The sequence below is a fragment of the Myxine glutinosa genome, chromosome 7 (genome assembly GCF_964187855.1).
Source record: "Myxine glutinosa chromosome 7, kmMyxGlut1.1, whole genome shotgun sequence".
In the NCBI taxonomy this organism is placed as follows: Eukaryota; Metazoa; Chordata; class Myxini; order Myxiniformes; family Myxinidae; genus Myxine; species Myxine glutinosa.
In genome coordinates this window covers 74,455,719-74,469,176 of record NC_136267.1, presented here as the reverse complement: position 1 = coordinate 74,469,176, position 13,458 = coordinate 74,455,719, and the positions used below count along the sequence as shown (strand labels likewise).

General features: G+C 40.4%; 2 protein-coding genes across 4 annotated transcripts in view; one reads left to right on the top strand and one right to left on the bottom strand.

The window, feature by feature from the left end:
* LOC137431330 (zinc finger protein 608) overlaps positions 1 to 13,458 on the top strand; it is a 1,424,803-nt gene that overhangs the window by 782,467 nt on the left and 628,878 nt on the right. The gene's annotated exons all lie outside the window — the stretch shown is intronic.
* LOC137431326 (casein kinase I) overlaps positions 1 to 13,458 on the bottom strand; it is a 117,771-nt gene that overhangs the window by 32,307 nt on the left and 72,006 nt on the right. For all 3 annotated transcript variants that reach the window (XM_068122545.2, XM_068122544.2, XM_078781868.1), the window contains 3 exons: positions 10,125 to 10,273; positions 4,266 to 4,500; positions 1,039 to 1,124 (listed from right to left, as the gene is read on the bottom strand). In XM_068122545.2, the coding sequence (XP_067978646.1) occupies positions 1,039 to 1,124; positions 4,266 to 4,500; positions 10,125 to 10,273 (470 nt within the window). The remainder of the gene's footprint in view (positions 1 to 1,038; positions 1,125 to 4,265; positions 4,501 to 10,124; positions 10,274 to 13,458) is intronic.

Here is a 13,458-nt window from a genome sequence, read left to right as displayed (position 1 = left end):
CAGGTACAATTGATGATGCGAGTTGTAGCTGTTTGTCAGAGCAAAAGTGATGCTCGAAATGTCAGGCACCCTTTTGCTTTGACAAAGGGTAAACACTTACTGTCAGTTGCACCTTGTTTCAGACAGTGGTAATCATACTTTTACGCAACTTGACCTACTGCAGTGGTAGTCGTACGCACCTTGTTACGGAGAGTGGTAATCATACTTTTATCAGCCTATTAATTGATAATACAACTGTTTATCCTCTCTACCGATGCGGACCAACACTATTGCCTTTACAAAGACAGTATTCCAAAGTAATTACCCCACACACGTGAAGCGGAAAGCAATTGGTTCATGTACGTCTGTCTTGTCAGTTTATGATCAAGGAACAACGCATTTAAATTGAATGCTATATTATGAACACGAATCGTAACATGAATCGGAAGACAAACCTGCCGTTAAACAGTACTTTGTCTCTGAATTCGTCCCGATCGCACATGTGCAGTGAGGAGTGAGATAATTTTTATCACCTCTGTCTGCCTGCTTGGCAGACAAACAGGACTGAGTCATTCAGAACAAAAAATGTACAGTTTTTTTTAAGGACGTTGTAAAGGAAATAAACAACAGGGTGATGTATTAGACAGGGTGATGTAATGTACACTGGGGAAGTAGAGGGTAAAACCCAGAATATATTGATTTATATGCCTTTAAACCTCTTTAAAGCTTCATTTAAATTGAATTGTATCCTAGAACACTATATATATATATATATATATATATATATATATATATATATATATATATAACAGCAATGGTCAGCTATTCTATCATGTTCAATTACAGGTGAGAAAATTTCAAAAGTTGAAAACAGCTGTGGTCAAGAAGTGAGCATCATTGGCTAAACCTGCCATAATGGATGAGAGACATGATTAGGATTGTTTTTTCATCTGCCTCTTTCCTCTCTGTCCTTCATGTTAACTTAGTTTCTCTCTCTTTATTTTTTTCGTGGCTTTGATGTGCCCAAAAGTTGTCAGGTGTTAACCTGACGCAACTTACCCGGATGCCTTGCCAAGGGACGCTGCCCCGAAGGAAGTACATGAGCATGTGACCTAGAGATTCGAGATCATCCCTCCTGCTTTGTTCTGCAATCAAAAAAAGTGGAAATGCTCCTGAAAAATGGAATGAATTGTAAACCGAGAATAAACTTTTTTTGACTACTAATTCAGCCATGTAGATAACTTTAAAATAGTGTGGACTCCAGAACATTAGAGGTGTGTGTATATATATATACAGTCGTGGTCAAAAATATTGGCACCTTTGCACTTTTTTCGAACAATGCACCATTTCTTCCAGAAAATTGTTGAAATTAAAAAATATTTTGGTATCCACATATTTCTTTGGTTTGCAGTGAAACAAAACAAAAAAAAGCTGAAAAATTACTAAATCTTAGCTTATTCCACACAGCAATCCGAACATGGCCCGGACAATATTATTAGGCACCTTTTACAAGTTGTTAGAAATAATTAGATTTAAAGCAGGTGCTTCTCCTTTACTTTGGAATTGAACTCACCTGTGGTGAGTTGCAGGTGCCTGCATATAAAAATTACTCATTCAACCAGTTTGAATGGATAAAAGGAGTCATTCTGCTGTTTTGTGTCACTGTGTGTACCGCAATGACCATGGAGAAAATAAATAAAACCAGAGAATTGTCTGAGGAAGTCAGACACAAGATTGTAGCCAAGCATGGACAATCTCAAGGCTACAAGTCCATCTCCAGAGACCTTGATGTTCCAGTATCCACCGTACACAATGTTATCAGGAAGTTTAATGCCCATGGCGTTGTAGCCAACCTCCCTGGACGTGGCCGCAAGAGAAAGCTTGATCGAAGATTGCAGCAAATGATTGTTTGTTCGAATGGTGGAGAAACCACCTCGATCAACTGCCAAGCAGATTGAAGATGACCTTCAGACACAAGGTACGACAGTTTCAACTCGCACCATCCGTCGCCAACTCAATGACAGGGGGTTCTGTGGTAGGAGACCAAGGAGAACCTCACTGCTGAGAGAGACATAAGAAAGCCCAACTGGAGTTTTCCAAAACACACCTGAACAAGTCAAAATCCTTCTGGGAGAATGTCCAGTGGACAGATGAGACCAAATTAGAGCTTTTTGTGAACCACATCATCTCTAAGTTTACAGACCCCAGATCCACTTTTTTGAAATACCAACTTCTTTCCTGGAAGTCCAAGCAGTCTCCATGTGTTTTATACCTCTTTCCCACCCCCCCCCCCCCCTTCCCATTCCTCCGCCCCCCAAGCCCTCTCCCTCCCACAGATCTCCCGATGTCCCTGTTATCTGCTGTTGTACTTGTATGCTTCCCTCTCTCTCACAATCTTGTCTCCCGCTCCCTTTATTGTATGTTTTGTGGGTCCGTTTTATATTTTTTGTGATTAATGTTATCTCTTACATGAGCCTCGATCTTGTGTACAAAAAAAACAACTTCCCTACAGTTAAAGATGGAGGACGTTCAGTAATGTTTTGGGGTTGTTGTGCTGCCTCTGGCACTGGCTGCCTTGAATGTGTGCATGGCATCATGAAATCAGGAGATTACCAAGGATTTTGAGCGCAATGTTCAACCCAGTGTCAGAAAGCTGGGTCTCCATCGCAGGTCATGGGTCTTGCAGCAGGACAATGACCCCAAACACTTAAAAAGCACCCAGGAATGGTTAAAGACAAAACGCTGGACTGTTCTGAAGTGGCCAGCAAATGAGTCCAGATCTAAATCCCATTGAACACCTGTGGGGAGATATGAAAACAGCAGTTGAGAGAAGGCACCCTTCAAATATGGGAGTAGTGGAGCAGTTTGCAGAAGAAGAGTGGGCCAATCTGCCAGTGGAGAGGTGGAGGAAGCTCATTCATGGCTATAGGAAGCGCTTGACTGCAGTTATTTTGTCCAACTTAGCTGTGCTACCAAATATTAAGTCTGTACGCTGTGTCAATAATTGACCCTGTGTCAATTGACAGGGTGTCAATAATTTTGTCAATGCCATTTCTTTTTATTTTCTGATTTAAAAGGATATATTAAGTTCTGAATCAAAAACAAGGGTTCAGTAATATTAACAGTTAAATAAAGAATTGTAGAGATCAAATACTTTTGCCAATTTAAACTTATTTTTGGGGAAAATTGTGGGTTATTTGAAAAAAGTGCAAGGGTGCCAATATCTTTGGCCACGACTGTATATATATATATATATATATATATATATATATATATATATATATATACATACAGTATATCAAAAGCCAATTACATCTCTTATATATATATATATATATATATATATATATATATATATATATAGATATATACATTAACCCACATTATTATCACATGTTTTTGCACTTCAGAGGCACATATTATTATAAATTAACCCACATATTATTACTACAGTCAACCTTCGTTAATCCAGACTACTTTGTTCCCAGCACCAATGTCAGATGAGCGAGATTGTCAGATAAATTATTTTGCGGATTAGAGGAATAAAAGCAATGGCAGAAATCTGTTCCTGGATGTTTTGGTCAGATAACGAGGTTTCCGGATTAAACGGGGTCGGATTAACGATGGTTGACTATATATTGTTGCGGATCTCCAACGTCGGCCTTCCCCCTTACCAAGGGGGGATGAATCCCCTTGTCTTTTATCTAGCCGACGCGATCCGGGGCTATCACGTTCCTTCCGGTCAGCGCTGAATAGGGTGGTAGGTCGAGTTAATCCTATTACCTAATTACCAGCGCCTCCTGGGAAGCAAGGAAATATTTGTTTATAAATAGTACATATATACTTTTTTTTTTTTGTATATATTTATATATATATATATGTATGTATATATATATATATGTATGTATATATATATATATATATATATATATATATATATATAAAATTAATATAATTAATAATTATATAATTGAAGAGGATTGTAATAATTAATAGTTATATGTGGGAAAATTATGCATCCCAACTGGGAATCGAACCCAGGTCATCTGGTGACCCATACCAGAACTCATTTTAAGTGAAGGATGCACTGGAAACTCTATAAGACAAAACTTTACATTTACAATTTGATTCAAATAGACGAAGCACCATGAAACTCAGCTAAACTAGAACATACAACTCGATTTGTGCAGCACATTCACCCAGAACTTGGTTCGACCACAGGATGTATTCAAAACTCAGTTCAACCAGGGCGTGCAGTCACAATTGAGTTCAAGCAGAGTGCGCACCCTTTCCCATGTGGGTGTTAATGCTCATGTAACGCGCTGTGCCAGTAATGCTCTTGTCTTCGCGGAATGGAATGTGCTCTTGCGTGCCGGGGTTGATATAGTGCTTGGCCAGGCCAAAGTCCACCATATAAATGATGTGCTCCTTGCCAGTGCCTTCTGCCCCAATGAGAAAGTTTTCAGGCTTGATGTCTCGGTAGATGAGATTGTGGGAGTGCACAAACTCAAGGCGATTGAGCTAGAAAACAGAAAAAGAGTGAAGATTGATATGCAGTCTGATGCAATTCTTTCTCAGGAAAATGCAAAACCTGCATTAGGTGAAAAATAACACAAAGGTGTGTTGGTAATAATTAATAGATGGCATCTTATATGAAAAGAAATTAACTCTTAAGGTGGATATAACCTGCAGAACAAATTTGAATTTCATGTCATCTTTCACTTCTGTGTAAGGTAAATTCACCTTTGGGACCATCTATTTATTACAGGAGGGGGCTCAGTGGGAGTGAGCGGGGGAGAAATCAAAAGTTCTGCTAAATTTGTGAATAGTCATTATTATATATCTAAATTTTACAATACAGTTACTGCTTTACATTTTTAAACCATGCATAATAAGTACACCCATTCCTGAAGTGATAAGAGAGGTTATTGGAACGGTCTTGCTATGAGTGTGTGTGTAAGTCCTCAAGTATATATGCTTTAGTAAAGCATCTGCAGTCACAGCAAATTGTGTTTCAAGATAACATTTGAAGGTCACCATAACATAAATGAAAGGACCTTTTTTCATTTCTTTTTTTTATAGAGTCGAGCCTCATGGACGAGCTAGAACACTGAACGGATCAGGATGCAACAGAATAAAAGGGTGAATATAGAGGTGTGGCGGGGGGAGGGGGGGAGGGGGCACCAACAGCAGGGTTGAAAGAGCAAGTAGAGGGAGACTTTACTAAACAATGGCTGAGGGGAATGAGGGTTAGGGGAAGATGCATGTGGTAGACAAGATGGATACAGAAACAAACTTTCAGCAAGGAAAAATTGGAAATTTGGAAAGACGAGGCATTGGGGTGGGTTTTGGGGGGGGGGGGGGGGGGGGAAGTTAACGAGGGTAAGAAAAGGAGTGAGATTGAAGGGGATATGGAAGTTGGTTCCACATGTGGGCAAAAGAGAAATGAATTAGTAGAGGTGAACAGTGTTCCTGGATTTCGGTGGTTTCACCAGATGGGGGTTAATGGTGGACAGTGTGTGCCCTGCAGAAACCTGGGGGGGAGGATGGGACAAAGCACGAGAATAACAGAGGGTGCAAGGCCAGAAACGAGGTGGTAAAATACAGAAAGACCACCGACCTGTCTGCAGTGATGAAGTGATAGGCCCAACCTGTCTGCAGACTCAGCTTCATTGTGGAAGATTCCAATAATCATGGTTGCTTTCCACGTTTCCACAATCCTTGGTTTCTACGGCATCAAGCTGAAGAGGATGTGAATCAGGGAAGTGAGCCCAGAGAGGAGATTATTACTCCATTCAGCTGTGGATGAAAGCCTTGTAGGTGGACAGGATTTCAGGGGTACTAAGGAAGTACCTTTTACAACAGAGGATGCCCAGTCAGCGGCTGGCTTTGGAGGGCAACCTTTAAATATGGTTTGCTCAAGAAAGATCATGGCTGATAGTGAGAACCAGGAGTTTGAATGACTGAACTTCCTCAAGAGGATTGTTAAGAAAGTAGAAGGGTAGAGTTTGTCAGATGCTCCTTTCACGGAGAGATAGTGAGAGCATGAGATTTGTCAGGATTGAAAGACAAATTCACAGTGTTTGATCAGTTTGTGATTTTTACAAGGTCTGAAGAGAGGGGAGAGGCTGCAGCCTGCCTGTCTGAAGGATGAGAAATGTCACGACAGAGGGTGGAGTCAGCAAATAGTTAGGAGAGTAAGTTATATTCTAACAAGTTCCATTGTTGGGAGAGTAGAAGTAGAATGTCCAAGGTAGAGTAACCTGGTCTGAATCCGAATTGGTGATCTGAGATGAGCCTTTTGGAGAAAAGGAAGGATTTGATGTGAACTGTGATGTTGGAATCATGACCTTGCTGATGATTGGAAGTAAGCTAATATGTCTGCAGGTAAGTGGATCGGTTTTTGCATCTTATATGTGATGCAGTGATGTTGGCTGACTTCCAAGCAGACAGAAGATGGCCGAAGACAAATTATAGTGTGAAAAGAGCAGAAAGAAGATGTGCAAGAGCACCAGAGAAGGTTTTTAGGACATGTGCGCTGATTCCATCCGGTCCAGTTGCACAATTATGGCACTTTTCCATTGCACAGAATGGTACGGCACAGTACGGTAATCCCTAATCAATCAGTCTGCAGTATTGCTGGCTCCACCCATAGGTCCGGGTTAGGCTCGCTGGTACCTATCCATAGCAGGAACCAAATTTAGCACGGGTACTTATGTAAGGTACGGTTCGCTTGGCAATGTAAAAACGAAAAAACCGATTTTGGTTACAGTACAGTAGGGTACCGCAGTGGAAAATGGAAAAGCGCCATACAATGCAATGGCTCTCATCATGTTCAGTATATATATATATATATACTGAACACAGGATTTTCCTATCACATGAACCCGGGTTACAGTCCACCTAAAATAGATTAATTCATTATGTAAAATGATTTTAAATCATGGGGCAACCCGGGTTACCGCGTGGTGGATCATATGGCAAAGCCGTCTAGAACAGTGTTTGTCCGTCTGTATGTATGTATGTATGTATGTATGTATGTATGTATGTATGTCCCCTCAAACATATACCAATCAGAGCTGGGGATCTGGTTACATGACAGGGTGGTGTGATTACATCTGATGTCATTACGGCAGTACGGCGGCTGACTCTCCACACTCTGGCATGATCTGTATATACCCAAGCAAGGCTCTACATTGTTAAATACTCTTAGTTATTTATTGTATGAATTAAAAGGTTAAAATTACACCAATAAATAACAACAATCTAAAGATAAATAACAACAATCTAAAGAAATGAAGTTAGTGATAAGTATCTGAAATTGTTTTGTAAACTAATTATTTGTATTCAAAGATACAAAAATATCATGAAGCCAAATAAATTTTAAAATTATTGATTTAATAAAGCAAATATAAAAACTGAAGAAGCGACACAGGGCCATTCAAGGTAAATTAGTCAGGTTCACTATGACAATAAATTATATTTCGTTCAAAATCATGGTAGATTAGCAAACCTATACATTTTTGGAAAGGTTATAGCATAAGGAAACTAAAAATCAATGTTTACATTTGGAGAGATACCTGTATGGCGGCCATTTTGGATTTTCAAAATGGCCACTGTAAAATACATATTTTGTTCTATTTCTGCCTCTAATTACCCTAAAAACTTTTTAAAATATACTAAACCTATATTTTCAGGGACAAGGAATCCAATGAAAGTATCAAATTAGTGCTATGGGGAATGGTAAGACACGAATCAAAGGTTTTGAATTGCAAAATACTGTGTTTATATTCGCGATAAGTTGCATAATCAAATACATGTTATCATTTTGTACAGGCAGTTAATAACATCAAAATGTGTCACAATAATTCATATCACCAAACATACACAGGCAGTCAGCAAAATCATATATACACATGCAGTCAGTATAACTTCACATCTACACAGGCAGTCAATGACAAAATATACACAGGCAGTCAATGGCATCAAACATACACGATTACAGAATATGCCATTTAGAGTTCGTCATCACTGTCCTGTGTGTCGTATCCGACAATATAGTCCGCATCGTTTTCACAGTCCGTTCCACACAAGCAAAGGTCGGTCAATTTGATTGGCAAATCGAATTGGTCGAATGGTCGATCGAATCGAATTCGATGAATCGAATCGATCGAATTGGTCGAATGGTCGAATTGGTGGAATGGAATTGGTCGGAATTGGCAAATGTAAACATTGATTTTCAGATTTTCCATGTAATAACGTTTCCAAAAATGTATAGGTTTGCTAATCTACCATGATTTTGAACGAAAAAACATAGTGAACCTGACTAAATGTGGAAATTGGAAAAGGCAACCCTTGTCCAATTTATCTGCACGATATTTAATTCTGAACACGAAAATAACACAGAATGTGAGTTAGTAAAACAAATAAAGCAACCAAAAGCACAGTAAAGAGAGAGGTCATTAACAATTGGACTGAAATTATATTTTTGAGCTTTTCTTAAAAATAACTGCAAGTGTGCATCTGGTGTAGTACCCCTGCCAATTCATTGCCTTTTAACCCCCCCCTTCCCCAATCTCAAAGATTTGCACAGGTTCACACAGTTATTTTTGTCCTCCCAAAGTGTGAATTTTCTGTTCACCACTCCTTTCCACCCACCTGCTTTTTTGCTGGTCTGTGGCACCAAATCCCGATGTGTCTTTTTGTCCTCTTCCCACCAATCCTTCAAGACCACAGATTGTCTTCATCTAAGTATCTCCTAGATCCACAGATCCCCAGAAAAAAACATTTTAACTCTCGCTATCCTTGCACCTTGTCTTCCTTCTACTAATCCTACTTTTTGAGCTTTAGACTATTGGAAAGCTGACTCTAAATGCAGATTTCCAAGGAGAGAGGCTCTCATCATGTTCAAATTTTTGGTTGTTTTTTCAAAATTTTCAAATTTTTTCAAACCACATTTCAAATCTGGCCTCCAAAGCCAGTCGCCGACTGGGCATCCTCCGTCGTGCGAAGTCCTTCCTTGGCACACCTGAGCTCCTCACCACATACAAGGCTTTCATCCGCAGCTCTATGGAATACTGCTCTCCCCTCTGGTCTGGTGCTCCTGCCTCACACCTAGCCCGTCTTCACGCTGTTGAAACCAAAGCGTTCAGAATCATTGGAATCTCCCGCGATGAAGCTAACTCCAAGGGCCTTTCACTCACTCACCGCAGGCAGGTTGGTGGTCTTTCCGTCTTCTACCGACTCCTCTCTGGCCTTGCTCCCCCAGCTCTCTCTGGGCTCTGTCCCCCAAATATTCCTGCAGGTCGCACAAGATCTGCCTGCAACCCTCTTATGGTTAAACTGCCAAAATCAAGACTTTCTGCTCACCTTCACTCCTTCATTCCTCTTTTCTCCCGCCTCTGGAACAAACTCCCTCACTCTCTTCAATCCCACTCCACCCTCCAGGTCTTTAAAACAGCTGTTCACCACCATCTCTTATCCTCCCCCAACCAAAACCTTGATCTTTTCTACCCCCGCTAATTTCGGTCCCCTTGTGTTTTATACTTTCCCCCCCCCCCCCCCCTTCCCACGCCTCCTGCCCCCAAGCCCTCTCCCTCCCACACTTCTCCCTGCTCTCAAATGTTGTGGTTGTGTGCTTCCCCTTCTCTCCCCATCTTGTCTTCCGCTCCCTCTTTTTGTATATTTTGTTTGTCTGGTTGATTTGTTTGTGAAATAAATGTTAGCTCTTTCACGAGCCTCGATTCAGTATACAAAAAAAAAAAAAAAAAAATTCCATGGGCCTGCAGCTGCAGTGCCTTGCTTTATACATGGAACACCTGCCCTGCAATTAATATGCCTTAAATGTCCAGCATATCGATGAGTTGTTCATGTGATAATGCTAATGGCTCCAGGTACCCTGAGTTACTCCAGGTACTCCAGGTACCGTTGCACTCGTATATGTTTCAGACCTGCATAAAACATGTATTCTGAAAAGAATTAACTTATTTACATCACTGTATTAAATCCACCATATTATATAATATATATAACCACCTTTAGAGGCCACCATATTGATAACCTGTAAATATTTATCCTACTGGGGGGAGATAACTTCCCAATGCATAGAAACCAGCATACTGTGTGATACTTTCCAGAATACCTACCAGTTGCACAGCGATCATCAAAACTGTCTTGAGCGAGAAGGTGCGGTTACACAGATCAAACAAATCCTCCAGACTTGGTCCAAGAAGTTCTAAGACCATTGCATTGTATTTTGTGCAGGGGCCATAGAAATATACCTGTGGAATTCCCTCTGCAAAAGCAAGGTAGTGGAACATGAAGACATTAAAAAATCTTTTTCCTCCAAAAGAATACAATAAGATATTTACATTGGTTACTTGCCTCTTTATTAATTATAAAAAGTAAAGGCTAATGTATTCTGCTTGGCCTTTTCCAAAGTGGCAGCTGAGGGTATCGCATCAGCATTTTCAAAGAGGTCTCTTACTGTGGACTCGACAGTATTGGCAAGAAAAGGCTACACCAATTGGTACTTTAATTGTGAAATTCAATGTATCAAAACATCACCTTGCAAGATAGACAAAGAACAATGAGAAGAAGAACCATTCCCATCACATCTTCAGATGCATAAGGCTGCCGAGGCAGTTTACCTTCGTTAGGGAACACAATCCTGGCTGGATGTGTCTCCACTTCAATGCAGGATACTCGAATGGCTCATACTTCGCAGTAAGCTGGTACTCATTACACCGACCACGGATGACTGACAGGCTGATTCAACCCACATGATCTTATGTTTATCGGCACGACGTGGGCTCAAACAGAGGAGCCTAATATCTTAAGCCACACACCTTAACCGTTAAGGCAATACCAGACATAAGGTAGACAAATGCTGTATTTATTGTTTACACCACAGAGTAGCCTTCATCAGGGACGAAGCAAACGATGTACTGTATTTCAGTTTTTATCCTCATCCATTCAAAAAGGGATTGGAGAGGCCATTGTAGTCAGTTTGTGTCGGTGAGGTTGTGTCGGCATGCAGATCTCCTTTAATATACCTGTATTGTTCATTCTTCGATCTATTGTCATTCATATACGCCGGTAAGTCCCTGCATTGTTAAATGATCAGTGTTGTTTCTTCTTTTTTTGTTTTTCACACGAATCAATACAGATTTTCTCAACCACATTACTTTTTTTTATAATACTGGATAATGTTGCTGTGAATAACAAAATATTAAGAACACTGAAAATGGACGTTTACTTTGTGTTCAGACACCCAATTCCAACCCTACCTCACCAAAAAAAGGTATATGCCACTACATATATGTATATATATATATATACATCACTACGCCACTGTGTATGTGTATGTATATATATATATATACATATACATATTATACAGTGGTGGTTTGTGGTGTTTGGGGCGAAGGTCAAAATATCGCCCCCTGCAGGCACTGTCATAGTCAGAACTTCCTATCCTGAGATGATTCGGCTAATTAACTACAAATAATCCGCAAAAATTCCGATGTTTCTAAAGACGCGCCATGTTAAGGTGCATAGAGCAGTCTAAAAAAGACTGCATACGAATAGAGAGCAGTTTGAAACATAGTTTAATATATTAAGGTGTATAAAGCAGTTTAATATTTTCCTTTAATAGGTCCTTCCATGGCATGGTATTCCTATCACCAAATAACTACCAAAAACAATGATAACATTGTAACAAAGCATTTATTAATACTAATAATATTAACAACAATAATAATATTCGTACTATTTGACAATAATAAAACGAACGTATAATCCCCGCCATGGGCCAAGCAGACCTGGGCTTGGTGAAAGGTAAACTAATGCTGAAGCAGTAGAGCAGGCAGGTATTGTAAAAGGTAGTTAATAAAAACAACATCAATCATGCATGCAGCATGATGTGGTATTTCTATGCAGCATGGTGTGGTATTTCTATGCAGCATGGTGTGGTATTTCTATGCAGCATGGTGTGGTATTTCTATGCAGCATGGTGTGGTATTTCTATGCAGCATGGTGTGGTACTTATATGCAGCATGGTGTGGTATTTCTATGCAGCATGGTGTGGTATTTCTATGCAGCATGGTGTGGGATTTCTATGCAGCATGGTGTGGGATTTCTATGCAGCATGATGTGGTATTTCTATGCAGCATGGTGTGGTATTTCTATGCAGCATGGTGTGGTATTTCTATGCAGCATGGTGTGGGATTTCTATGCAGCATGGTGTGGTATTTCTATGCAGCATGGTGTGGGATTTCTATGCAGCATGGTGTGGGATTTCTATGCAGCATGATGTGGTATTTCTATGCAGCATGGTGTGGTATTTCTATGCAGCATGGTGTGGTATTTCTATGCAGCATGGTGTGGGATTTCTATGCAGCATGGTGTGGTATTTCTATGCAGCATGGTGTGGTAGTTATATGCAGCATGGTGTGGTATTTCTATGCAGCATGGTGTGGTATTTCTATGCAGCATGGTGTGGTATTTATATGCAGCATGGTGTGGTATTTCTATGCAGCATGGTGTGGTATTTATTTGCAGCATGGTGTAGTAGTTATATGCAGCATGGTGTGGTATTTCTATGCAGCATGGTGTGGTATTTCTATGCAGCATGGAGTGGTATTTCTATGCAGCATGGTGTAGTAGTTATATGCAGCATGGAGTGGTATTTCTATGCAGCATGGAGTGGTATTTCTATGCAGCATGGTGTAGTAGTTATATGCAGCATGGTGTAGTAGTTATATGCAGCATGGAGTGGTATTTCTATGCAGCATGGAGTGGTATTTCTATGCAGCATGGAGTGGTATTTCTATGCAGCATGGAGTGGTATTTCTATGCAGCATGGTGTAGTAGTTATATGCAGCATGGTGTAGTAGTTATATGCAGCATGGTGTGGTAGTTATATGCAGCATGGTGTGGTATTTCTATGCAGCATAGTGTGGTATTTCTATGCAGCATGGAGTGGTATTTGTATGCAGCATGGTGTGGTATTTCTATGCAGCATGGTGTGGTATTTCTATGCAGCATGGTGTGGTATTTCTATGCAGCATGGTGTGGTATTTCTATGCAGCATGGTGTGGGATTTCTATGCAGCATGGTGTGGGATTTCTATGCAGCATGGTGTGGGATTTCTATGCAGCATGGTGTGGGATTTCTATGCAGCATGGTGTGGGATTTCTATGCAGCATGGTGTGGGATTTCTATGCAGCATGGTGTGGGATTTCTATGCAGCATGGTGTGGGATTTCTATGCAGCATGGTGTGGTATTTCTATGCAGCATGGTGTGGGATTTCTATGCAGCAAGGTGTGGTATTTCTATGCAGCATGGTGTGGGATTTCTATGGCCTAGACTATAGCTGATGAGACAAAGCAGCAGAGGAAGACAAGTAAGTTAAAGAACTCACTTGGCACGTGATCCTGGCCTCACTGATTGGGACATACACCTTGAGATATTTTGAT